The following is a 27,900-nucleotide window of genomic DNA, read 5'->3' as shown; positions in this document are numbered from 1 at the left end:
TCCAATGACTGGTTTATTCTTCTTTGTTTCATTATCTCGTGCTCGCACAGCATCTGAGCCCGACCAAACATAATTTTCCAACCTGCGTGGCACACCTGGCGAGCTGTGAATCACATATGCAGATTACTCAAATCTCGTATTAAAAGGAGAGAACTGTATGTGAGAGGACGCGTCCCTTCAGTCTCTCTCAGAAGCGTGTTCACAGCATCTGCTGGTGTGCGCGCGCGCTGCGCACTTGGCAGCGACGCTCAGAGGAGTGAGGTGCGTGGAACCGAGAGCTAAAATTGGTTTCGTGGTGAGGAAAAGTGAAGGAACAGGGCGTTACGATCTGTATTGTCTTCTTTGAAAAAAAAAAAAAACACAGGGATCATCATTCCTTATATCACTGAATACAACTGACTTGAGGGATACGAATCGGAACACTTTTTGCGTCATGAAACTCAATAATTTGACTTTTTCTCAAGGAGACATGGTCGATTGAACATTAATACAACATCCAGCCAAAAACAAAACAAACAAACAAGAAGAAAAAAAAACGTAACATTTTAACAACATTGCACATTTTTCTCCAATAGGTATGGATTCGTCCATCACTTCCATTGACTTCCAAAGTAACTGGACAAACACCACGGCGCAGAATGAAACCGAGATATACTGGAACCAGTTTGTGCAACCGGTTTGGAGAATAGTGCTCTGGGCAGTGGCTTACAGCACAATTGTCATCGTCTCCGTTGTGGGCAATATCACGGTGATATGGATCATTTTGGCGCACAAACGCATGAGGACCGTGACGAATTATTTCCTCGTCAACTTGGCTTTCGCTGAAGCGTCAATGTCCGCATTCAACACCGTTATAAACTTTGTCTACTCGGTGCACAATGAGTGGTATTTCGGACTCTATTACTGCCGGTTCCACAACTTCTTCCCCATAGCCGCCGTCTTCGCTTCTATATACTCAATGACCGCGATTGCGCTCGACAGGTAAGTTCGTTCGTTTCTATTGTGGCACCGTGGCACGCGCCATACGCGCGGATCTCAGCAGTGCGCGTGGGGAGACATTATGTTTCTTTGCATGTTTTGCTATTAAATATGAACAAAATATAAACTTCATTATTGTATATAAAATATAAAAGTGCAAAACATTTAAATAATTAGTTAGTTTCGTTCTCAGCCCCCTATAAAAATAGCCATGGTTTCCTAACGACTGTAGAAAATAAATTGTAATTTGATATTAGCCATCCCTGGTCAAAAATAGAAAAGATTGTGCTTTTCTGATGCTTCTTTCACTGATCAGTAATTTCCATACTAATTTATTATGGTTTAACACCAGTAACAGCAGTATGATAGGATAAAATGGAGGAATATTTACTTTTAAATTTTAACATATTTAGACATATGTCCAGTAGGATGATGCATCAGCCAATGTGTTATTAAAAGAAAATACAAATAACAAAAAAAGGCTGATTAGTTGTCATAGCACAAAATGTAAAATTATTCAAAGAAGCCATCTTGCCCCAAGGGTTTAATTGTATTGTTTCAATTATATATATATATATATATATATATATATATATATATATATATATATATATATATATATATATATATATATATATATATATATATCATTCTACAAATTTAAAAACATTAATGTGTCCAAGATCTCTCATTAAGAAGACACACGCACCACACAAAACTTTGGTATTCAACATAATACAATGTCACTGATCACTGTTTTATCAGTTGGCATTCCCATAAAATTACAAAATTAATTAATTGTGATTTTGAAAAAAAAATAAGATGGGGGGGGGGGGGCATCTTACTCTACTCTTGACAGAACTATGGTTATTATGGATGTGTAAAAGTCTAGTAATGTGCTAGTAATAATTGTGTAATGTTTAGCAATGATTAGTACTGCCATCACAATACAAACACAAGCATAATGTTGTAGCTCTTTTCAAGTCCATATTAGGAATTATCTGTCATTTGTCTGTGACGTCATATGATAGATGATGGTTATTTATCATCCCACTCATAACCTTCCATAGTCATTGTTTAGAAACCTTAATTTCTTTAGTGTGTGTGTGTGTGGTTGAGTGGTGATGAGGTAATTGTAAGAGTGTTATGTCTGCCTTGTTTCTTCATTCAATTACCATGTGTAGCATATGAGGGATTATTTACAAGAGGGTCCAGATTTCAGGTAATAGCTGACCTTTCATCACCCTGTTCTAATTCTAAGATGTCATTTGTTCCAACCTTTTGACACAGCACATCTAATGCTCAAAAAAACAGTGCCTGCTTTCATCTATCTACATGCAGAAACATGAACTTCTTTAAAATTCTATTACCTGAGAGACCCATAGGGGAGATGGAGGGCGGGCTTCAGGGAAATACCATGCTGTGCTTTCAGGTCCTTATAGAGGAAATACTTGTTGGAGAAGTAATTGGTTATTTATCCTAGGAAGACTCTTTGGAAAAAAAGAAGAAGAAGAAGAAGAAAGCAAGCCATGATTAAATTCTCTCTAAACATATTTGTAATCATACATAGCAAATTAATCATGAGTTTACAAACAAAGCAAATGCCTTGATTTTTCTTGTAAAGAAGAAATTTACAGAGCCTAGAGCTTTTCAATAAGCACTCTGGGTACTTCTGTGAATAGAATGTTTCAGTAGAATTTTAGCCTGTTTTATCTTCTGTCAGTTTTAAGTGATTTCTGTCAGGCAGTGATTTGATTACTATCAACTAATGGGCAATAGGAGGATTGATAATTGAATTATGCTCAAAGATGTAATGTAGAAGTAACATTTAATTAGCATTATCAGAATACTTGGTTTCTGACAAACCTTAAATAGTTTTAGAAGGAACTGTTAAAGTCCGTATGAAAATGAACCCTATACCTGTTTTCTAAATAAAGTCTGTATGAAATGAAAATGCACCCTATATCTATTTTATAAATGTATGATGTAAATGTACAAATCATCCATACATTTAATTCTGGCCCTTAATTTCTGAAAAATTAAAACATTGTAGCTTTATCTTTTAGTGAAAAACATACTTCTCCAGTCGTTTAGTCTAAACCTGCCCCTATCTTGCAATTGACTGTAAGCTCACATTCAGATTCGCCTCCATCCAATCAATAGCTGGATAGAAGCAAAAATCCACCCTACTTTTTTTTTCTGTAATCTATTTAATGTCACTATATATCTGTCTCTCCATACCCTTTATATTTTAAGAAGGTCCAGCACAAAAACAAATTAATTATCATAAAATTATTTATTATATATTTTAGATATTACTTTTTTTATATATATGATTTAAATCATGTATACTATAATATTTATATTTCAACATTTATTTAGATGGATATTGATCTTTATTTTGACTTGCTGTTGTGTACAGTTTAATAATTGCATAATTAAGATAATTAATTATTCCAATACAAACTCTCCTAAGCACTTTGGCTGAGGTGTTTTTCCTGTCCAGATTTCAGCTCTGTTGTTCTGCTTGAGTCATTGTTGCTTTGTTAACACATGCAGACAGGTGTACAATCACAAACAGCTGCAAGGCGGTCACCTCTGTGCAGACAGATCATTTAGGTTGAGCTGTTGTGTGTGACATAATTGTCTTGAGTGCTTTAGTAGAAATAAATTATTGCTTCTAAATATAATATTTCACATTCTCACTTGTCTCCCTTATCAGCTGTTTTTACTTCCTTGTATAATTTCTTGCATTTAAAAACATATAAAGATGCTGACAAGCACACACTCCTCAAAGCCGAGTTGTGACGGCATGCTAAAGAGCAGTGTGTGTGCTGGTGAAACGACACACAGCTCGGGGGTTCTTGTGGCAGGAATAAGATTCCTAATCAAATTATCAGACAGAAGCTAAATTTGAAAGAAAAGCAGTGCAAGCATCAAATTGTGTATCTGCACTGTCCATCTCTGCTCCCTATAGCATGTTGTCGTTATTGATTTAGCCCTGTCGCTGTTCAGACTGATGATCTGTTGCCCTGAGCTCTACTTATGTCAAACAGATGTGCTTGAATGCATGTTGGTGCTGCGTCTGACCTCTTCAACCACAGGAGACTCTTCCATGAGTCTATTGTCAGTTCCTCATTGCTCACTCATCTTTTCTGGCACTGTATGTAATCATATTGTCCTTCAGGACATCACTTTAACTGAGTATGACTGGAGAGGCTGAAAACAAATTCATGGAAAAAAATCTGTCTGTCCGTCACTTATAAGCTTGTGTGTGTGTGTGGGTGGGTGTATACCTACTTAAACATATATTGGGTAAAAATGTGTACCCGAAAGTGAGCTAAACCTGACAAAATCTCCCAAAATCTCCATTTGTGGATGTTCTAACTTGTAAAACTCGTATAAAAATAAACAACGTTTTTTTTTTTTTTAAATGCAGAAAGTTTCCTCTGAGGGGTTTAGGTGTAGGGTTGGTGTAGGGCAATATAATATACAGTTTGAACAGTAAAAATTTTTTTACGCCTATGGCATTTAGATAGTTAAGTAAATGTGTGTGTGTGTGTGTGTGTGTGTTGGTGCCTGCTGGTGGTTTAACTGTAAGTTTTCCCCATTATCAGCAGAGTGGAAGTTCTCTCATATTACTAAATTAAATGTTAAGATTACTTTTTGTTCTCTTTGATATTTTATTTTTATACTGGCTCTGAATTTCAAAGAAATTCAAAGCAATAGTTCACACCAAAATGATAATTTACTGGACCTTATTTTTCTAAACCCATATGAGGAGAAATAATGTAAAATGGGAATTGATCTGTCAAACTCCAAAATGGCGAATGCACTATAAAACACCCATAAAAGATGATTTATTAATACCTTCTTTCAAAACTTGTATTTTGTACAGAATGTATTTCAGAAGTCATGGGCTATGGACTGCAAAAATGGTGTTTTAAAACTATTAATTATCAGATGCCATTAGTTTTTTCATGTGGTGCAATATTTGCGACAAGTGCTACAGTGGAACTATAAAGTCTGTTCTTCACACAGAGCTGTCATATTGCTTCAGAAGTTATTTTTAATGATGATAAAACCGTGTTTTTTTTTTTTGTTTTTTTTTTGTAATTTGAAGCCAATCTTTCTGCTTTCACTTTTCTGTTGCGCTTTCCCACATACTAAAGGTGAAAGGGGAAAGATTTGTATTCATATGTGTTCCACAGAAGAAAGTCTGTCATATTGGTTTAGAACAAAAATAAAGGTAGTAAATGGTGACAGACTTTTCATTTCAATGTCACATTGGTTTTCTTAAAAAAAAAGAAAAAAAAAAAAGATAAAAGGCAGAAATGATTCATAATGCATAAGTATTCAGTCCATGCAGGGGCCCTAAATTTACCCAGAAGAAAAACATTTGTCTTAACAAGGACACAACTGCCTAACAATTGGCCTGAACCTATTTATTAAAATAAATTGATCATTATTCAGGTTTTGAATCTGAAGGACAGTTGTGAATATTAAGACTAGAACATTGCAGGAAGTTAGAGACTAATTAAAAACAAGTTTAATCAGGAGAAGGAAAGAAAAGTACAAAACAATAGCCAAACGTTGGAATTTCCTGTGGGTATAATTGTACGAAAAGTTTGTTCCTATCTGCACAATCTGGATAAGGAGACTTATTAATAAAGTTACTGAGAGAGGCCGGTAGTCACTTTAAATGAGACACAGAGTCAATATTCTAAAAAAGAAATAAAAGGGAACCTACTCAAGAGCTCTGCTTGTAGGGAGGGTGCCACAGAAGCCACCATAACTGCCATGCCTGGAGTTAATATAGTAGACCAGATTATAGTCAGAGGAGACCTATAGAAATTTTCATTACCTGAACACTTAGTGGTAATATTGAGTGATTTTCATCTCTTTGATTGATAACAAATATTGTATTTGCCTGATTTAGAAACACTCTAGTACAAAATATATATACACCTAGAGATTTGAACCTTCTGGAGATTCTTAGAGCATTCCAATGAATGATTCGTTGTGATTAAATTGGGAGATCAGACATTAAATGCACAGTGTTGTCTTATTTCATACAAAGAAAAAAAAAGGAAAAGCATTCAGTGGATTGAAAAGAGCTCTTGCCATAGCTATTCTTATACCATGTCACCAAAATACCAAGTGTTACGTTATTCTCCTGACGTCTGAACATAGAACATGAAGGAAAATGTACAGCTCATTCAATCAAACTGACAGATAAGGATTATTTGTAGCACAACCTCATGATTTGAAATTATTTGTTTCAGTGTTTTTTAGTGAAATTTCCCCAGACCAGAGGTACCTCCCATAATCTCAAATGCAGGTGGATTGGTTGAACTTTCCAACGTTTTCAAATGGTGTAGAAAAAAACGCATCATGATTAATGACACACATTTGGATCTTGGAAGCCATTTGGTTTTAGTGAAGTGGAATATAATGCCACTCTATGATGATTATCTCAATATCTAAACAGTGTGCTATGCTGTGTTTGGGCTTGTTTGAATTGAGAACACCTACTTTACATAAATGTATGTGACCTACTGTATTAGGGTTTACTAATGTTTGCTGAAGCTACAAACCAAAACGTGGCCCAAAAGCCGCATGTGTATACTGTTTACATGTAATTGATGTTGTTTGGCCTATGAGAAACAATTAACCTTTTCAAAGATTTATGACACAATACATCTGTTGTGTATAACAGATCACATTTTCAAGTAAAGTCACATTTTTATTTTCAGATTAGGCATATATTTTTCTCTTTCAACTGTCGAAATTTGTATCCCTGTTTTTATCTTATGTAAAATAATTTACTTTATTTTGAGAGTAGGTACTCGAGCTAATTTCACAAAGGTCCTATTGCTTAAAATTTCTGGCCTCGCCACTGAATTGCAGTTTAGTATATCAATCAGATTTATTGAGAAACTGTTCAGAATGTATAAATGTTTGTGATTCACTAAAATTAAACATCTCGTTAGAGTCATTTGCACAAGAATCAGACTTCACTGGTCACACTGTATGTTTCACGTTGAGAACCAGTAACAGAACCGAACACCATGAAAATCTTGGTTCTCAACTCTAGTAGAGACCACACATTGTACACAACTTCTGAGGAAAACACAGCAATTTTATACTCTTCAGATATAATGCTGACACATTCTGGCCTTTCATTCCATCTCACAGTCTGAAAGTGGTACATGAAGTTCTGTGAGGTTTCTTCCAACTGAAAAAGTATAAGTTAAATAAATCCTGCCACAAGTGTATTCACTGTCCATATAACTGATAACTGGAACAGATCTTCTTTATTATTGCAGAGCTCATATTATCACAATGATACACTAGCCTGTTGTATTAGAGCATGAAACCCATAACTAAAAACTCCACAAATCAACTATTGTATACGCTCAGTAGATTTGTAAGCTGTGTTCAGGAGATTTACTCTCTGGAAATTTTCATTCTGTTTCATAATGATAAAGCTCCATATTGGAGCAAATGATTTAAGAGGATTTATTTTAGATAACACTGAGATAGATTTTTGTGAGCTGTACAGTGTGTGTGTGTGTGTGTGTGTGTGGATGTGATGAAGTCACTTGGTGTGACAGTTTACCTAGTTGAGAGTGCAGAGCAGTACAATCTCAGGCTTTCAAGCACAACCTAAGCTGCAAAGTATCAATGAAGATCACAGCAGGGAAATAAGAGTGTGAAATGAGAGTCAAATCCACAAGCAGACATATTTTATGTAACAAATGCTATTTAATTAATAATTAATTATTTAATAATTAAGACTCGAAAGAATTCAATTAACATCAAATTAACGCATGCATTTCAGACTTTAATATATTTGATGGCATAAAATACATAATGCAGAACGAAAACATTTAGTACAGACAATATTTACTGAACCAAAAAAGTGCATTAAAAGAATAGTTTACCCAAACACGAAAATTTGCTGCCACAAGTGTAGATGACATTGTTTCTTCATCCGAACAGATTTGGAGAAATGTAGCATTATATCACTTGCTTACCAATGGATCCTTTGTAGTGAATGGGTGCCGTCAGAATGAGAGTTCAAACAGCTGATAAAAACAACATAGTAATGCACAAGTAATTCACACGATCCAGTACATCAATTAATAAAAGCTGCATGTTTGTGAGTATGAAGAAACAAACTCATCTACATCTTTGATGCCCTGACGGTAGTTTTATTTGACAATTGCTTTAATTGTTTTAATAATACATTTTTTTGTTCAATTTTGAATAATTATATTTTATTTTTATTCATTTTTTGTTCAACCAGAAATAAGTTAAAGTAAAAAAATAAATAAAATAATAATTATTTAAATATCTCTGTATACAACAGATGGGGAGCTTTCAGCACATCAGTCTTTTTTCTTCCACAGATATATGGCCATCATTCATCCCCTGCAGCAGAGGATGTCTGCAACTCAGACGAAGCTGGTCATCGGGGTCATCTGGGTTCTGGCTCTCCTGCTGGCCTTCCCCCAATACTATTATTCCGACACAGACCAGTTGCCTGGCAGGGTGGTCTGCTACATCGACTGGCCTGAGTACACTGTCCTGGACTTCAAAACCATGTAAACATCTCACTTTTAACTAATTAGCATGCATACTACCTCATGACGCTATTTGCTGATATTGGAAAATGTTTAGGTTGAATATTTGCTTCATAAATGTAGATTTATGGCTGTAGGTGCAGAGAACTCCTTTTCCAGATTAAATTTCACCAATGTTTCCAGATATTACTGAAAATATTACCTTTATTAGTCTTGAACATAGGCAGAAATCCTGTGGTGGTGGTGGTGGGGGGTAACCCCATCTGAGGGTTGTGTCCCTAAAATATGATTATATGATTAAGAACCACACTGTGTATTGTGAATAAAGTTGTTAGACTTTAACTAACTTTGTAAGTAGTAAAACAACACAAACGCAAATGGGGAAAAAAATGCGTTTTAAGTTTGAAAACATTTTGAGGTTCCCCTCCCTTGCCCCACAGTGCTTTAGTCCAATTTTGCTTGTTTTCCATTTTTACATCTCCTCAGTGTTGCCAACTCCAAAGTTTTCCTATTGTCCGCAGGTTGACGCGACCCCAATAAGACATGTGAATTTTACCAGAGGAACCCAGCTGAAAATTTTTTTTTTTACCCCAACAGCGTGATTTTGTTTTTTACCAGGGAACCCCCCTCAAAATGCGATTGGGCTAGTTTTAGGATAGTTTTGAATAGCAACTGGGCAGGTTTTGTTGCAAACACCTGGCAACACTCCATCACCTACACACACACACAGTGTGGTGAGAGAGAACAATGTCAATAGCTATGGAACTCCAAAGCTGTCAAAACTATTTTATTCACTTAAATATCGGATTAAATGATTATTTTCTCTATAATACAGATGATGGTAGTGTTTTTTCGTTGAGTCTGCTAAGTTAGAAATAATAATGTTACCTGCTTGATGGATAGTAACATTTCCAACGGACACAAGGGCATTCACGGCGCGACCAAAACAGCTTTAAGTTGTCTAATTTGACAGTCTCCCTGTTACACTAATAGTAGTAAGTCTTTCTTCTGTGTAAACTTTTCCTTTCAAGTACAATTTTAGTTGTATCATTTATTGTCTCCTTCAAAAATTGCTTTTCAGAAATGTTATGTTTATTGTTCCCCACTACTGTAAGACGAAATTTATGCCCTTGCTTGTAGTCAAAAACCATTGCTACCTTTTCCCTTTAAATGCTGGCTTATGTAATAACAGAGAGGAGCTTCATTACAAAGAAAACAGTAAACACAGGAAAGCCATGGTCCTAAGAGAGAGAAAAGACAAGAGTGCAAGACTATTAAAGCAAACAATAATTGGAAATATTGCCCAAGGGTAAATACAATGGCTTTACAAGAGCAGACGCCAATAATTATTAGGCTACTCCTCCGTACTGTGGTTATTAACTCTCAAAAAGTTGGCTGAGGTCTAATGTCAAGTGCTGTGAAAATGGTGTACAAAGCCATCGTCCAGTAGGGTTCAGTACATTGAGCCCATTAGAAGCCGAGATCATTCTGCAAAGAGTTTTCATGGGCGTCACTTTTTTTTTAAACACGATGAGGCCAGTTGCAGGGGAGGGGGTGAACAGATGTTCCAGCTGTGATGTCACAAAACCGCTTAACTCCTGAAAACTGATTTTGCACAAATAACTCTGCTAAACAGTGAACTGTTTCGACAAAAAGTGTATGTGACGTACTGATCCGGATATAAGGTATCTATTGTGGAGTATTTGCTCATATCCAAGTTGCAAAAAGAAATGTAAACCTTAACATTAAGATTAGAAATGTTCAAAAGCTCTTCTGATATATTATTGCAATAGACACATGGTAGCATTTTTGGTGAGCATGAGAAATGTGTGCTGAAGGGAACATTGCTGCCACTGCTAATTAATAAACAATTACAGTAAGCACTTTGGAAAACACTTATTACTTATGAACACACTTGAACATACTAAACCTAAAACAAAACTTCTTCTTAACAAGATTCTTCTTCTTGATTTGATGTATCACTGCTATTATCTTTGTAGAGAAAGACACCAGAGAAAAGTGGTGTTACTATGAATTATCACCCTGTGCCTTAAAAGCCTCTCTACACCCCTTCTGTCTGTATTATTTTCTTTGTTGGATGACCTCTGTATATTTCGATCCCCTGTTTCTGCCTCTCCCTCTCATTCAGTTTCGTACAACTTTGGTGTACTTGTTCTATTCCTCTTTCTGTCAGTCTTTACTGCTGTGAGTGAGAAGGGCTGGTCTTTATTTTTATGTTAGTGAAGGAGTCAGCTGTCTAAGGCACACAAGGTGTTCCCTTTTAAGCACCCCACTGTCTCTCTCTTACTCACTAACTCATTTCACATTTTTTCCCGAACTCCCTCTTCCATTACCGTGTCTTTCACACCACGGTTGAGCTGTGATGTAAAACTTTTTTGCTGGTGTTTCTACCAGCTAACACATAATTTTTTTCTACTGCACAGTTTATTTCTTTAGAATTCAAGTTCACTGCAAGAAACAAATATAACTTAATAAATAGATAAATAAATAAAACTTAATAGCTTATATTCATCACAGTTTGCAGAAGAAGAAAAAATATAGAAGTAAATGTAAAAAGTAAATGTGGAAAAATAATTTTTCTGTGGAAATATAATCTAGCCTAACTCCTCGGGCTGACAAACTGAAATGTTTTAATTATTATTAATCTTTTTATTTTAATTTAATATATCATTTTATATACTTATCATTAATAAAGGCAAATAAGAAAAAAAAAAACCTTAGTACCAGGATCTAACTGGTCTGCCTTATTTAGTAAATGTCATATTGTAAGGGATCCTAAATATAATTAGAAATGAAGAAAAAGGGTTTTAAAGTTTATTATCCATACACAAATTTGCTTCTCAAGTACTTTTATGTTGCTTTAAGCAAGACAGATATTTTGAAGTCCAAAAATACTGAGTAAGAATGATTTGCTGTGCACTGTACTCCAGTAACGTCTAACAGCATCTTGATTCTGACAAGCATGCATGCACAGGAAGTAAAAGCTGAGCTCAAACATCTTCAGCTTCACATGAGATTGGATGCGCTCAGCAGGAGACCAAACTGTCTTCAGTAAGCAGTGAGCTGTTCATCAACACCAGCTTAAAGATTAGATTCATACTGTGGCAGTCATCTTGTTTGTCTTAAATGAGATATTTTAGTTTATCACATCTCAACATGTTCTGAGCTTTGAACTAATTTCACAAACATGAAACAATAACAGTCTGTGAATAGCCTGTGTGAATCTCTTAGCACATATTGTAAACAACAAATTCACTCAATGAAATCCCCTCAAATTCTCTTTTGTAAATCCACTTTTTGAGTGTTATTATCATCTAGTCAGCAACGGATAGCATCCTTAACAATCGCACCGTCCACATCTGAATGTATGTAGCACTTTTTTTTCTAATGAAGCTGTACTGACTTGTACAGATGGGTTAAGAGAGCCAAAATGAGATGAGACCGGTCTCACATTAACATAATAGATGATTCTGATTAGAAATGACACTAGGTCTGTTTTATACCACATGAACTGGGTTAGAAGTGTTGCACGGCACACTGTCTGGCTCTTATTCATGGCTTTGCCATGCTGGGTGTTATAATAGACTGTAGACACATGCCAGAGTATAAATAGTCCGTGTTATGAAAGCTCACATGCAACATACCTGACATGAGCTCATGCTTATGTTTGAGTGCTGACAAATTATCTGTATGCTACTCAGATAACATTCACACAGGTTTACGTATATAATACTTCTCTCACATACACACTCAGACCACCCAGATTACTTCTTCCTCTTTTTTTTTATTCAGAGAAAGAGTTTTTGGTTGTGTTTCATTTAAAGAAATAGTTCACCTAAAAATTACAGATCTGTTTTCATTTACTCATCCTCATGTCCCAGGTCCCAAATAGCCTGATTTTCTTTCTTCTCAGAATACAAAAGAAGAAAGCCTGTAAGATTCATTTTAATATTGCGATTTGGGTTGTTGTGATTATCAAATCACAAAAGCTGTGATTTAATTAAATATGTGTTGCTTGTTTCAGAATGAAGTTCGGCACTATGCTCATTTAGATGCATGAAGCTCATGATTCAGTGTTTTCAGGATCTCGATTTACAGTAAATGCTGCTCCACACAATTTAATCTCTGAATTTGCTCTGAATCTGGGTTGTTTATAATGTGCAATTGAAAATGCAACATGCACTAACCATCTTCCCATACTTATAAACAAAAGAGATGCTTAAGGAGCCGTTCACATATCGCGCCTAAAAACGCGTGGAAAACGCTAGGCGCACCGCTTTCTCCTGCTTTCCAAAGTGCTTGGGCAGAAGCGCTCCTGAGGCGTCTGCCTTTGCTAAGCAACCATGACGTGCTCTCTCCATGAAGACGCGAAAATTTCAGCAAAGGATAAATGCAGTAGCTCTGCTACTAAATTTATTTCAAAATGGCAATCCATATACAACTATGATCAGCTGTTCCTTCATCTTAGCTGAGCTTTCAACGTTGTTACTGGAAAGGATGAAGCTGATTGGTTAGTTCTTGTCACATGACCCTTGCGGCTCTATGAAAAGTTGAAATGTATTTAAAGGGGGGTTGAAATGCTCGTTTTCACTCAATACCTAGAGTAGTACTGCATCCTTCATAAATCCAAAAAGTCTTTAGTTTTATTATATTCATAAGAGAAAGATAGTCTGTACCGATTTTTCCCGGAAAAACAAGACCGGCTGGAGGCGTGACGTGTGGGCGGAGCTAAAGAATCACGAGCGCGAATAGGCTTTTGCGTTGAGAGGATGTGGAAGCTGTGACATTACCATGAGGGAAAACCCATCATCCAAAACAAACCATGGCTTACAGTCAGATTCAGCCGTTTATTTATGATCCAGAATAAGATGCTGATTTCAGAGGCTGAAACTGAACGAAAGCAGCAGCAGCAACGACTCGCTCCGAGCGGTGCTCGAACCCGGGTCTCTGGCATGGGAGGGGACGCACTAACAAGGAGGCAGAGATATTTGAAGCAGTTTTACTCACCGCCTGCGGTTCCAACACACGATCGTGACCCTTTTTCCTTGGGATTGCATCATCCTTAAGAAATAAACGATAGAGCACGCGCTCTTCCGGGAGAAGTGCCCTAAGGACCCATATAAGGAAATTCCGCTCCATCTAACGTCACACAGAGCCATACTCGAAAAAAACTTTCCGAAACTTGTGACAAACTGGAAGGAGTATTTTGGGAACAAAAATACTCCTTCAAACGTAAAACTTAATTTTTGAAACTTTGTCCATGTTTAGCATGGGAATCCAACTCTTTAACAGTGTAAAAAACTCAGTATGCATGAAATAGCACTTCACCCCCCCCCCTTTAACTCGATGCGTAGGACGCGCATGGAAAAAATGGGCGCGTCGCACCGCGTGCGCATGGCGACCACGTCGCTTCCATTATGAGCGCGCATACCGCGTGCGCGTCGCAACCATGTCGCTTTCATTAAGAGCGCGCATACCGCGCGCCTACATTGGAAATAACGAATTTGAGCGCACAAAAGACGCGATATGTGAACGGCCCCTAAGGCACCCTGCAGTTTTCTGACAAAACAAGATCTTGATGGCTTAATGTTTGAAAATGAATAAATTAAGACCGTTTTAAAATATTGTAGTATTTTATAGTATATTATTTGGCTTTCTTTCTTTAAAGAGAGTTCAACACATAATCTAAAAAGGGGCATCACAGTTTATCAAAGGTCCAAAAAGAACCAATGAGTGACAGTCTAATTTTTTCCAATTTAATGCAAGCAAACACCTCTTTCAGCCATGTATCAAAGTAGGGGTGAGGCATTTTTCCATTTTAAAAGAATGAGATATATTGCTTACAAAGTAGTAAAAGTTATAGCCTTTTGAACCCTCACTGAAAGGTCATGCTGAAAATGGCCAAGAGTGGACTTGGATCAAGATCTATGGCTTCCTTCAGAATACTTCGGTCCATTAATCAAATACACAGCATATGAATAAGATCCACTGGCGTATTCCTACACCGGTTACATGCATCACTGACAGAAGGATATATTTGAGCAAATTTAGCATCAGTATAGTAAACCCTATGTAAACTCTTGCACTGTATCAAGATATGTCTTGCACAAATGGATGGTATATGATGTATGAATGAAAGCAAGATTACGTTCCCAGATTTGTTCATCATATAACTCAAATCCCAAGTTCCTCTCCCAGTCCCATCAACTTGTAGGGCCTGGATTAATATTATCAATCAAGTTATAAATGACAGAAGTACAATGTTTTGAGTGTGGTTCAAGCTTTAAGAACTCATGCTATGGGGATTCAGGGGGGCGATTCAGGAAATTAGGGAATAATTTTTTGAACAAATTGCCTTATTGATAGAAACAAAATAAGTGGAAATTAGGCAGGTCAAAAATCTCTTTAAAAGATTATTAAAGGATGACAAGACTACTAAATTTGAGCTAATGTTGGCAGGTAATGGTAGCTGAGAGCAGATAACAGAGTGCAGAGAGAGGCTCGCTGAGGATTTTTCCAGGTAGGCCCATAACAAAGGAGTTCAGAATTCAAATTATTCCTCCAATATAACATTGTCTGGCTATTGCAAGCCCAATATTAGGGGAAGAAATGTGGGAGTGGAAGGCCTCCTTTATTTTATTCATCATTTAAATAAACAGTCAAACCTGACGAAGCATTTGTAAACACAGTGTACATTATGAATGTACAACAGGCAGTCCAGCTAAAGTACATTACATTAAGCTGACGCTTTTATCCAAAGCAACTTACAATTGCTATATATGTCAGAGGCTGCACACCTCTGGAGCAACTAGGGGTTAAGTGTCTTGCTCAGACACATTGGTGTCTCACAGTGGATTCAAACCCAGGTTTCTCACACCAAAGGCATGTGTCTTATCCACTGCGCCAACACCACCTAGCAACAAAGTAGCTAGATAGCATATTAATTTGCTCAAGAAAAAAAAAGTTCTAACAATTGAGTTCTGTGTGACTACAAAAAGTGCAGAAATGTATGATGTTATCTCAGCGTCCCACCACTGATCTGACCCTTTCATCATGTTCTCTGGCTCTGTTTGATAGTGGTTCACAGATAACACATTACTCTACCATCCCTACCTAAAAACTGACAGCTCACTAACAGCATGTGGTCAGTCTGTTTCAGTTTGCCTAGCCTTGAACTTAGATGTCTTTTTTGGGCGACCCACAGGCTTGCTGCAGACTTCATCTCTCTCTACCTCCGTCTCTCTTTCCTTCTCAGCTCTTGCGAGAAAAGGGGGGAAATTGAGCTTTCCTCAATTTGGATCTGACAGGGTGCACTCCATGCGGCATTGATTTCTGCAAATTGCTATGAAACTCAACCAGAAGAACTGGCAGTGCAGCTAGTTTGATTTTGTCCAGAGATTACAGACACAAAATACTCCACAAATATGAGCTATTATGAATTATTCATTCTAATGAGGTGACTAAAGACTGAACAATGCATGCAGACAATAAAAGACACATCAGGTAGCTGTTATAGAAATGTATAAAGAAGAGATCTGCTGAGGTGCCAAGTGTGCAAAAAGTCAAATAGCAAACATTTCAATAACATGTAAATATGTGCTTCTGAAATAAGAAATACCAATTTTTACATGATAGAAAAACGTTTGTAAAATTATTAATGTTTTTGTCACGTATGATCAATTTAAAACACAATGCATGGATGAATAGTTGTTTGTTAGGCAGTCATGGCCTGACTAATAATCAAAGGCCATGGGTTTGAGTCTCAGTATCAGCAGGGATTGTGGGTGGGGGGAGTGAACGTACAGCAATAATGTATTCAACAATTCAACAATTTCCATATAAAGAAAATAAAGTAATTTCAACTTATCTAAATTAAGTTTTTCCTTACTCTTGTACTCATATAATTTCTCCACCGTTAGCTATGCCACTGGCCACATCATTTTGTTACAAAGTCATTTGAGCATTTCCATAATAGGTCAAACATTTGGTGGTAGCGATATGATGTAAAGTAAAGCTAAATAAGGGATAATTGCCCTCTCCAAAACTTGTAAACCATATCAGATGTTCCAGTCTCTCTCACTTCCTGTTATTCCGATATTTGACTGATGTGTCCAAATCCTGAAAGGACAAATTCACAGATTGTTTTTGCAAATGTTTGACTCAAACTCAGAGATCCAGGGAAGTTTTAGTGGAGAAGCTAGAGGACATACAGAGGTGAGAATGAGGAAAAGCAACCTTTATTTTATAATTAGCGTTAAATCTAGATTCAATGCATACTTTTGCAAATTCTTGGGATTCAAATTAAATAATTGCCAGTTTCTCCCTCCATTGCAAATGTCCTCCACTATTAGCTGAGGCTGTTTTTTATTTTATTTTACTTTATTTAATTTTTGTATGACAAAAGCCATAAAACGTTGTACCTAATGTGTTCCAACTTGAGTATTAATGAATTAGTCCTATCTGCAAGGTGTTGAAAAAGCAAACTTTGTTAGTATGTATCATTAATTACTCTAATCACTCTTGCGTGAGAATTAAGTTGCTAACATGTATTGTGATGCTCTTTATGCTCCTTTTACCTATATTTGCTGCTGGAACAAAACAGTGACAGTAGCATTTTAGATATCATTAGTGAGTTACTGCTGCATGACAGTTCCTCATGGTAAAAACAGACAAATCTGAAAGGTGTAAACCAAATTGGAAGTGTGATACGGAGCCATCGCTTTTAACTGGCAGCCGGTTTTTCTTTCTTTCTTTATTTTTTAACACCGTTCTGTCAGGCACTTTGTCATAGTGGAAGTAGAAAGTCTTGGCTTTGACACTGAAAGTCTAGCTGGCATCTTGCTGCATCTCTTCATTACCTGTGACTGTGAATTGACCGATTGTTCTGACATATGGCATTCTAATATACTCAATGAATTAAGACCGCGATTCGCCACTTAACTACGATTATATTTCATACGGGAAATTCTCAGTAATGTTGATGAAATTTCCACATCCACAGATGAAAAATCACTTTCTTTCTGGATTTTTACCTTGCTAGTCTAAATGTACTGGAATGCATGCAAGTGCGTACGTGGCGTCAAATGAGTTTTAGAGTGGGTCGGGACAAGATGGATGGGTTGTGGTAAAGCTATTTGGCACAACCTGAGCTTAATGATATTAATTAGCTCACGCTTTGTGTTGTTTGGTAATCTGAAACCATCCAGCTACATTACGTAATGGATCTTAATGAGCAAACCTTTGTTCTCTTCAGAAATCGATGTTCTGTGCAGATGTGCTGCAGTCGTATGGCCTTGTGTGTAAATGTTCTATGCAGAGATGTAATGTGAAGCAAGTTTTATGTTTGCTCAGATATTTTACATTACATTTTATTTAGCTGACCTTCTCTCATAAAGATTATACAGTATTCTGATGAGTATTGAAACTATTTTTGTCCATACAATGAAAGTGTAAGGTGTACAAAATAACATTAGACCCCACTGTCATTGTTTATAGAAAAAATACAGAGACAATTTTTCAAAATATCTACTGTTGTGATCCACAGAAGAAATTCATATGAGGTTGGAACAAGATGAGAATAGCAGTAATTGATGACATTTTTTTGCGTGAACATTTGATCTCTTTACATTTTAAAAACTAAAATGTCAACAATTTAACATCAAGATGCAATAAGTAAAAATAACTGTCAATAGTGCACTGATTGCTATAAATGTGAATTTGGTTTCCTGAAATGAGTGATTAGATTTTTTATTTGAACTCTTTAAAGTAACATCAGAATCAAAAACTGGAAAAATAAATGTTAAGCTTTCTTTCTCAATCTCTCGGCTTCTCTTTTGCTTCTCTCAACATCTGTTTTCCTGATTGCAGTTAGTTGCAAGTCAAATGGTGAGCGAGGTATAAGCTGCGGTCAGCGAGAGGCGACTAACTGCCTCATCAGAGTTCCTTTGTGCCGTACCTGGTTCAATCATCTTTCCTGGTCACATTCTTTCACATCAGCCATGGAGAAGCTGTTAGCGTAGGAAGGGGTCAGGTGAATGGAGCCAAGTCCAAGACTCCTGATGACAGCATTCCATCTGTGTCACTAAGGAATACCAAACAATGGAAGTATAATTAATCATGGCTTTGTTTAAAACTCCTTCACGGAGGGAATCACTGGAATCAACAACATTAAAGAGAACCCTGTGTTGTCTTCAGATTGCCAGGTTGCATTCCTGATATCAGTATCTCTCAGTCTGGCCTCATTTTATGGAAAAAGCAGTTAAATAAGCGCAGTCACATAACCCAAGCTGAAATTGGTTTGTCTGATGAATATCGATTACAACATGAATGGATGGTTTAATATCACTTTAAAACAGAGCTAATTAATATTCATGTGTGTTACAATATTTATGATAAGATTATTCACATAATATTCACAAATGTTCATTCATATTTGTAATTTTTCATCTGTGGATGTGGAAACCTCAACATTATTGAGCTACTTTTAAGAAAACATACACTATTGTCACACTATTTCCAGTCAGCACTGTGCATTTTAAAAGAGTAAGACTGTGAACTAAAGGAGACCGTGATGCAATTTGGTTTGCTTTGTTTCCCTGTGTTACAGGTTTATTTAATAATTCACACATTACAGGGTCTAGTTCACTTTGTAATTGCTTTTGAGAGATAAATTTGAGATTATATAATCATCTTTGGTATCATCTTTGATATGTGACTTCGCATGTCTGGAATACTGTGTTTGATTCATGCTCTTTGCTAGATCCAGCGCATTAGGCTTAAGAAATGAGCTGTGCCTAGATTGACAGGCAATTTGACTCTGAGACTGACAGTCTGACAGAGATTTGGCAAGGCTAAAATGTTATAAGAACAGATAAAAAATCGGTGCAATTGTAAATTACAGTCTGAAGAGTGTGGGGGAGTTCACCTATTGTTTCTTTGCTCCCTTCCTATGAATGCATTTATGAGATTAAATAATTGAAATAAACCATTTCATGGAGATCCTCGGCAGGAACAAATGGACATACTGACTTGTAGTCATGTTTTATTAAAGAGTTTCCTCGTTAGGATACTTAACCTCAAAAATGAAAATCCTTTCATTAATTACATACCCTTGTGTCGTTCCAAACAGTACAACCATTGCAATCTTCGGAACACAAACTATGATATTTTTGATGAGATCTGAAAGCTTTCTGACCTTGTATAGTCAGCAACATAACTACCACATTCAAGGCCCAGAAACATAGTAAGGACATCGATAAAAAAGTCCACGTGACATCATCGGATCAGCCTTAATTTTAAGAAGCCACAAGAATACTTTTTGTGCGCATTAATTAATGACAGAATTTTTGAGTGAACTCAAAATGAGATTGTACTCATTTTAATTTAATAAAATTGTGTAACAAATTCTTAATTCATGGCCACAATATATTGTTTTTTACTGCTTATGTTATGTCATAACCTTTAGTCTTATAATATGAGATAAACAAAAGATCGGGAATGAGAGTTAAAAAATTAAACCAATAAATAAATGAAATAATAAAATAGATGGATAAAATATTATATATTTGCATGAAAACCAGGAAATTAAAACAGCAAATGATGTGACTAAGAATGCTGAATTTACATGCACATTTAGTTATTAATACTTCTTAAAAAATTATTGAGTTGCAAAAATGTTAAAATCTAAATTCTTTCTTTATCTATCTATCTATCCTTTTGAAGGTATTTTGTGTGTGTAGCAGTGCTGATTTACTTCCTCCCTCTGCTGGTGATGGGCTGTGCTTACCTGGTGGTGGGACTGACTCTGTGGGCCAGTGAGATCCCAGGAGATTCATCAGACCGTTACCAAGAGCAGCTGACCGCCAAACGCAAGGTCTTCATCACACCATCCTCTTGCTCCTCTTTTTTTCATCATCATTTAAGCCCATGACATTTGACTACACACAGTCCGGGTCAGACACCAAACTCAGAGTTAACAAGCAGACAGGGTTCACACACAAGGGGAGGAGGGTCAGACAAGGCCACATGAAATAATCACTATGAAACTCACCCGCAGTGAGAAGGTCCATCTGCTTCTTGTGTGTGTGAGTCTGCCTAATTCACCACACTTAAAGGATATGAAGTCTCCCATATTTATTTGACATACCACTGCTATAATATAATCTTACCATCTTCCTCTTCTTCCTCACACAAAATATTTGTATCTATTTTTTGAGCACACATCGTTAGTACTTATGTTGACACAATGTGACTTATTACCTCTGAGTGCCTTTATGTCCCTGTCTTCTGTTTAAGCTTCATAAGCATCAATAAGCCTCTGACAGTCTGCTGGTTACTGAGGGATTTGCTAATACATGCTCTGGCTTCTGGCAGTGTGTCATTGTGGTTTCATGCTGATTTCATGCCCACTTCAAGCTGAATGTAGATCAGGAATCTCCAGTGTTGTAGAATGAGAGTAGGTTAAGGCAACTGACCTACCTTTCACATACAAATAAAAAATACTCCAGTATACACTCAGTATTTTTTTTTATGTAATAAGTATTTATATATATATATATATATATATATATATATATACTCTAAAAACTGCTGGGTTGAAAACAACCCAATTTGGGTTATTTTGACAACCCAGCGCTGGGTCAAAAAGGGACGAACCCAGCGCTGGGTTGTTTTAACCCAACCAGTTGGGTTATCATATTTAACCCAGCCTGCTGGGTTGCCTTTTTTATGGTTTAAAATGACTATATTGCAGGGTTTAAAAAAACAGAGCGGGTTTTTTTTTTTTATCACTGTATTTCAGAAGGAAAACTACTGTATTTAGAAAATGTTCGATATCATTTCGAATGTGCTTGATAAGGCAGCGTTTGTGAGCTCAGCACCGCTCTGCAGCCGTTACCGGAGAAACCTACCTCTCCCGCTCTTAGCGCCTCCTGCTGGCAGAAAATAAACTCGCAGAGTGCAGCCATGTGGGGAAACAATGCATTTCTACGTTAAAATTAACCCAAATTGAGCTAGGCATTAAACCTACAAATGTTGTTCATTTTAAATATCACTTTTACACACAAATAATAATTACCAAAAGGAAAATATTTATTAAAAACAAGAGAAAAGTCAAAAAGTAACATGTTAGAAGAAATGCAGAAAAGGATGGCATTAACAGCTACAGAGTTCATAAACAAAGCATTGAACATTTGATGAATATAACTTAAGATCAAATGGGACTTTGTTCAATTGTATATATTGTATAAAAATATACGAAAACACATACAATAAATTTACAATTAGTTAGTTTTTTTTCCAACTATTCTGGCATGACAGTACACAAATAAATCACAACATTAACTTTGATATTATAACATTTAACAGACGCATGTGTGTGTGTGTTTGTGTGTGAAAGAATGTGAGCAAGTGTATGAATGACAGAGTGTAAACTTTTCTACTAAACACAGAAAAAGCATTTAACTTTTTTTTTTTAACAAATTATACACTTACAGTTTGTTTCATAGTCCATGAATACAGATCATGCATCACGGTAAATTTTCATGATCTCTTTAGCATAACTGATGTAATCATGAAGAAACCCCATCAGCACAGCATCTGACATCTTCTACATCATCCAGGGCAGCGTCCTCCTTTAAAACCACTGCAGTTTAGGGGAAAGAAGATTCTCCTCTCTGACCAGCATTCATTCCAGTCACCGCCTGTTCTTCATCAGTGGCCTAAGAGAAACAAATTTGAAAAAATTAAACATTTAATTCAACTATCCATTTTCAGGTAGAGGTGTATTCACATCCGTAAGGATAGGTAAATAATTGGTTTTAAAGTTTCAACACTTTGTGTGGTTGTTTAATGTCTCAGTCCACCACAGCTCTCATGAAGTCTATAATGGCAGCACTAGTGTGAGGACATGCGATATTGTTTGAATAAATATTGCTTTCAGAAAGCTTCTTTACTGAAACATTAAAACAGACATGACATTCACATACCTCACAATATTCATGTACATGGAGGGCTGCTCTTCAAACCGTTAGTTCAACAAATAATTAAAATGTTCATAATTTACTCTCCCCATGTTTTTCCAGACTCATACAAACTCTGTTCATTTTTTGGAAAACATATGAATATATTTAATATTCTCTTTTTGTGTCCTCCATTGCTGGTCTGGGAGACCAATATTTTATTTTGAACATACATGTTTGCTATCATATAATTTAAGATGTATTCATATATAAATATCAGAATTTACTTCTACAATAACTCTATATTTATGAAGCTTGAAAATACTGATTATCTAAACTATAAATGGATTAACAAATATTATGAGAAAACTAAAAATATATTAATTTATGTTGTAAAGACAGACAAAAGTCTTATAGATTTGGAATGACTTGAGGACAAGTAAATGATTTTTTGTGTGAACTTTACCTCTAAGAGCGCAGACCAAGAATAATGACTCTCCAAATCAGACAACTCCAAAGTTGGTTTGAGTTCTGCAATGAAAAACACAGACATCAATGGTCTTAATGAAATGAGCACGTAATCACACTGTTGTTGCATCAAAATGTGAAGTAAACTGGCAGGAGACAACAGAAAAATTTATTTTCTAAAAATAACTTACATAAAATCTCAAGGGAATGATGATCTCCCATGTCTCTTGCTTTTAACATCTACAAAAACAAAAAACAAACATTATTTTACTCTTAGTAAAAAAACAACAACTGATAACATGAAATTATGAAGTTTACTTGCCTTAAACGATCTTTCCCTCTCTTCAGAAGAAGCTGAGAAAACCACCTCCTCACACAAGCAGACTTGTGTGTCCTTAACTCCAGTTAGTTTGAGTTCTGCAAAGAGGGACATCAATGGCTTCAATAAAATATTAACATATACATACATACATATATAAAATCACACTGTTTTTGCATCAAAATGTGAAATTAACAGGCAGGACACAACAGAAACATAAATTTTCAAAAAAAAAAAAAAGTAATAATAATTTAACTTACATCAGTCTCAAAAGAATGAAGTTATCTTGTCTCTGGATTTCAACATCTAAAAAAAACACACACATTATTTTAGTCTTAGTAAAAATAAAGATAACTTGATGTTATTCTGAAGTTTACTCTCCTTAAACCGTCTGTCCCTCTCTTCAGAAGAACACCTCCTCCTCATCCTCACACAGGTCTGTGACTCCTCACACAAACAGCTTCTGTGTCTTTAACTCTCAGCGCGAGGACAATGAAGACAGGAGCTGGACAAGTCTGAAACATTACATGTAAAACATACTTTTAACAGTTACCACTTCAACAGCCTCTAAATAATTATGCTTCTTTACTACGTAGTAGTACTTCTGTACTTCTGTAGTCTTTACTACACAATGCCGTTTCCTTTAGGAGACAAACATACATTCAGTTTAACCGCGAAAAAAAAAGACAAATTCACATGAGCGTAACCGTGACCATAACCGTCTGTTAACGCCTCAAAGAGAACAGATAATGTAAAATCTTATGTAAATATGACAAAATACATTCACAGACGATATATTAAAAGTACATCCTCCGTTCAGTAACGTTACATGAGGCAGTTAAGACCTCCGTGTCCGAGGCGAAAACCGCGTCCGTTTTTTTTATATAACGTTAGATATAACGTTAAGCTCCTTTGTTTCCGCCTTTCATAAAACCTTCCGCCTTTCATACAACCGGGTAAACAATAAAAGATAACTTTACATTTTGAATATTTAACGTTACTTACCATAGTCTTTCACTCGCTTCTCGCTTCTATCACGCTGAGAAAATGGCGGCTGCTCGCACTGGAGAGACGTACGATTTTGACGTGACGTGCGTGCTCTCCTTCACGTCCGCGTCCTCAACCCACCCCCGCTGGGTTAAAAAAGATAGTTATTTTCAACCCAAACTTGGGTTAAAACATCCCAAAGTCCTATCCAACGGCCTCAACCCAGCAGTTGGGTTGAAAAAACAACCCAGCGTTTTTTAGAGTGTATATATATATATATATATATATATATATATATATATATATATATATATATATATATATAAATAATGCAATTACATAATGATTACTAATTGCATTTGATTACTTTTGATTACCTTTCTAAATTTCTAATATATATATTTTTTCAAATGTTTCAAACATGCAGGGTTGACCTGACTTATTAAGATTATAATAATTATAATACGATTTTAATAATTTAATTTTAAAGCACAGATGCCACAAAATCAGACTGTCAGGGTTCACCTACTGTGGCGGAGACGAGGAGATGAAGGAGTGTGGAGACAAAGAAGATTAACATGAAAACAGTCTTTATTTATTCCAATAAAGAACACACAGACAGGAACTCACATGTACTGTAGGACGAGCCTAACCTGATTTTACCAAGTGAGACATGTTCCTGGGACAACATCGTTGTTGACCCTGGAACAACATTGTGATTAACCAATCAGATTTAAAGTCAACCAGTTTATAGATTTTGTGAAGTTTATGCTTAAAATCAGTGTTTGGTGCTTGTTCATCAGTGTCATTCATCTATCATTTCCTCTGATTTTAGGGATTACTCATGGTTAAGGTTAGGTTTAGGTGTAGGGATATGGTTAAGAATATATTTTTGGAGCAAAATGTTGTTCCAGGGTCAACAAAATATGTTGACCTAGGAACACATCGGACTTGGCAAAATCAGGACGTGCGTAGGACGAGGGGTTGACCATCAATTCCAGACAAACAAAGACTACACAGACTCGAACTTAAAGGGGTCCTATTATGCTTTTTCCCTTTTTCAACTTTAGTTAGTCTGTAATGTTGCTGTTTGAGCATAATAGAGATCTGTAAAGTTGCAAAGCTCATGGTCCACTTCAAAAGGAGATATTTTAATTAACAAAAATCACTTTTCAAAAACTACAACGAACGACTTGTTTGGACTACAACTCATATTTTCTGGTATTTGTGATATCTGAAATACTGACAAATACTGAGACCTGGTTGAGCTGCACTAGAGAAGACAATGAGTGTTATCACTATGCAGCTAGCATGCTAGCTTTCCCAAGGCAGGTGAACTTAGAGTGGTTAAAATCATCTGGATTTAAATCATGCTCAAATTTATTTGCTTTGATGCAGTATTTACACTAAAGCTCGCAGGTGGCAATGGTAAGGGCATGCCATTTCCCAACCATGCCAAGTGCTGCCAATCACAACACACACTAGGCCAGCTAACCAATCAAAGCACACTTCATATTTCAGAAGCCGGGGCTTCATTTGATACAGGAACTACTCAAGTTGTTTTAATAATGTAAAATATGTGACAAATAATTTGTTTTTTGAACAACCTAGTATGAGAGCCTGTTCTAGTACACCCCTAAAACAAAATCAAAACATTATAAAAGTGCATAATAGGACCCCTTTAAATACACAGCGAAATGAGAATAATAACTAAACACACCTGTAACAAATTGTAAACTATTAGGACAAAACAGGAAGGACCAAATAAGGGTATGGAAGCACATGGGAAGCAAAACACACACAAAACAAGGAACAGAGTCACAGACATTAGCACCTCTTTTTACTTTGAGATCATTCTGAGGTTAAATACAGTTAAAAATCATAACAATAAATAGTTTAAAAGCTATGATGACAGCATCATATGGTAACAATGCCTTGGGGAAAAAAACCTGAAAGTTTTTAGAGTAGTCAATGCAATTTGGGAAAGAAATCAGTTAGAGGGCACATACCATACACAGTTTCCAATCTCATGTTAATCTTATACTCCAGAGTATTCCTTACTAAAGGCATTGGTTAAACCAACGTGTCTATGTTGGGCTGACACAAATCATTACACTTTTTAAAGGGGAATTAAATTGTCTCTAAATTACAGTAAGCTGGGATATAAGAACATTGTATCATAGAAACCTTCAAATATAATTAATGTAATTTAAGCTATTTTTGAAATATAGATTTGGATATTTATTACGTTTTAATGTGATTTTCAATGTCACGCTTGCTTTCTATTTGCTGGTGGTAAATTAAGCCCATTGAACCACCTAAAAGCTTTCAAGAAAACTATTAGGGAACGTTATGTCTGTCAGCATTCTGCAAGTTTTCATACAATGTGGGCAGCATGCAAAGCCAAGGAAATCAGTTTGAAGGACAGATATTGAATTTATAAGAATAACATATAACCAATCCCTAAATTTTCTGTTCTTTGTTCGACCTCCAGGTGGTGAAGATGATGATTGTGGTGGTATGTACATTCGCTGTTTGCTGGCTCCCCTATCACGTCTATTTCCTGATTTACCAGTTCTACCCGCACCTGTTCGAGCATCCCTTCATTCAGCAGGTCTATCTGACTATCATGTGGCTGGCAATGAGCTCCACTATGTACAACCCCATTATCTACTGCTGCCTCAATGACAGGTAATTTCACCTGGAGAGAAAACACAGTAATTGATGCACACACAGGAACATCCAGCTCTTTCCAGAGTCCCTGTAATATTCGCTATAATATCATTATTGTTCAAAATGATCCATCTTTTTGTGCCATAAATACAGTCCAATGCTGTGATGTATTATCCTCTAATGTATCCTGGTTTTACTGCCTCACTCAGATACTGAAAATCCATCACAAAAGCCTTTGAAAGACAACAAAGCTTTAATATCCTCTAGTCAGTTTTCAACTTTAAACCCAAATCATTATCTGTCTATTCATCTCTTACATTTCGAAACATTTCCTCAGGTTCCGTGCCGGATTTAAGCAAGCATTCCACTGGTGTCCGTGCATCCCTGAGGGATCCTACGAGGGGCTAGAGCTCAAGTCCACCCGGTACCATCGAACCCAAACTAGTTTGTACAGGGCCAGTCGAATGGAGACCGCCGTGTCCTGCGTGATGCAGGATGGCCAAAAGGTCATGTTTGGGAGCATCAGGGGGTCCGCAGGGAGACCGGCAGTTCACAGCCCCTCCAGGGAGTTCCCCTCCAATGGCTCGTCCTCTCGCAGCATCTCCAAAACCATGTCAGAGACCACCAGCTTTTACTCCAGTAATAACCTATAAGAATGAGAGTGCAGAAGCTCGATTCAAGGAGACTACCTCTGCGGAGATGTAATCGTTTGAAGAATCCTCATCTCCCCCTCCCAAGTGTGTAAAACCTGAGGAATACCTTGAGTGTGTGCAGATGTGTTTTTAGTTGGTTGAGTACACACACGCTAAGTGTTTTTAATTTCAAACGATCCTTCATCTTTCACGCATGCCTCGTTCTATTCATGAGGTTTATAATTATGATTAGAGGAACATTTACATTGATTCTT

General features: G+C 36.4%; 1 protein-coding gene and 2 long non-coding RNA genes across 3 annotated transcripts; 1 reads left to right on the top strand and 2 right to left on the bottom strand.

The window, feature by feature from the left end:
* The first annotated feature begins 253 nt into the window (after positions 1-253).
* Positions 254-27,673, top strand: LOC128009514 (substance-P receptor-like). The gene is made up of 5 exons (XM_052592955.1): positions 254-981; positions 8,394-8,588; positions 20,310-20,460; positions 26,815-27,011; positions 27,331-27,673. The coding sequence occupies exons 1-5, from the start codon at positions 578-580 to the stop codon at positions 27,644-27,646; spliced, it is 1,263 nt and encodes a 420-aa protein (XP_052448915.1). The 5' UTR covers positions 254-577; the 3' UTR covers positions 27,647-27,673.
* LOC128009541 (uncharacterized) lies at positions 21,396-23,260 on the bottom strand. The gene is made up of 3 exons (XR_008181254.1): positions 23,206-23,260; positions 23,013-23,077; positions 21,396-22,306 (listed from the first exon to the last, which is right to left on the bottom strand). It is a non-coding gene; the product is annotated as an uncharacterized LOC128009541 (long non-coding RNA).
* On the bottom strand, positions 23,332-24,577 carry LOC128009530 (uncharacterized). The gene is made up of 3 exons (XR_008181243.1): positions 24,339-24,577; positions 23,594-23,848; positions 23,332-23,431 (listed from the first exon to the last, which is right to left on the bottom strand). It is a non-coding gene; the product is annotated as an uncharacterized LOC128009530 (long non-coding RNA).
* Positions 27,674-27,900: the final 227 nt, after the last annotated feature.

The sequence above is a fragment of the Carassius gibelio genome, chromosome A5 (genome assembly GCF_023724105.1).
Source record: "Carassius gibelio isolate Cgi1373 ecotype wild population from Czech Republic chromosome A5, carGib1.2-hapl.c, whole genome shotgun sequence".
In the NCBI taxonomy this organism is placed as follows: Eukaryota; Metazoa; Chordata; class Actinopteri; order Cypriniformes; family Cyprinidae; genus Carassius; species Carassius gibelio.
Note: the sequence above shows the minus strand (reverse complement) of the source record. Positions and strands in the feature narration are given on the sequence as shown.

Coding starts and splice junctions, on each gene's coding strand:
- LOC128009514 (XM_052592955.1), top strand. CDS start 578: ATGGATTCGTCCATCACTTCCATTGACTTCCAAAGTAACTGGACAAAC. Junction 982..8,393: donor ACCGCGATTGCGCTCGACAG/GTAAGTTCGTTC, acceptor TTTCTTCCACAG/ATATATGGCCATCATTCATC. Junction 27,012..27,330: donor TACTGCTGCCTCAATGACAG/GTAATTTCACCT, acceptor ACATTTCCTCAG/GTTCCGTGCCGGATTTAAGC.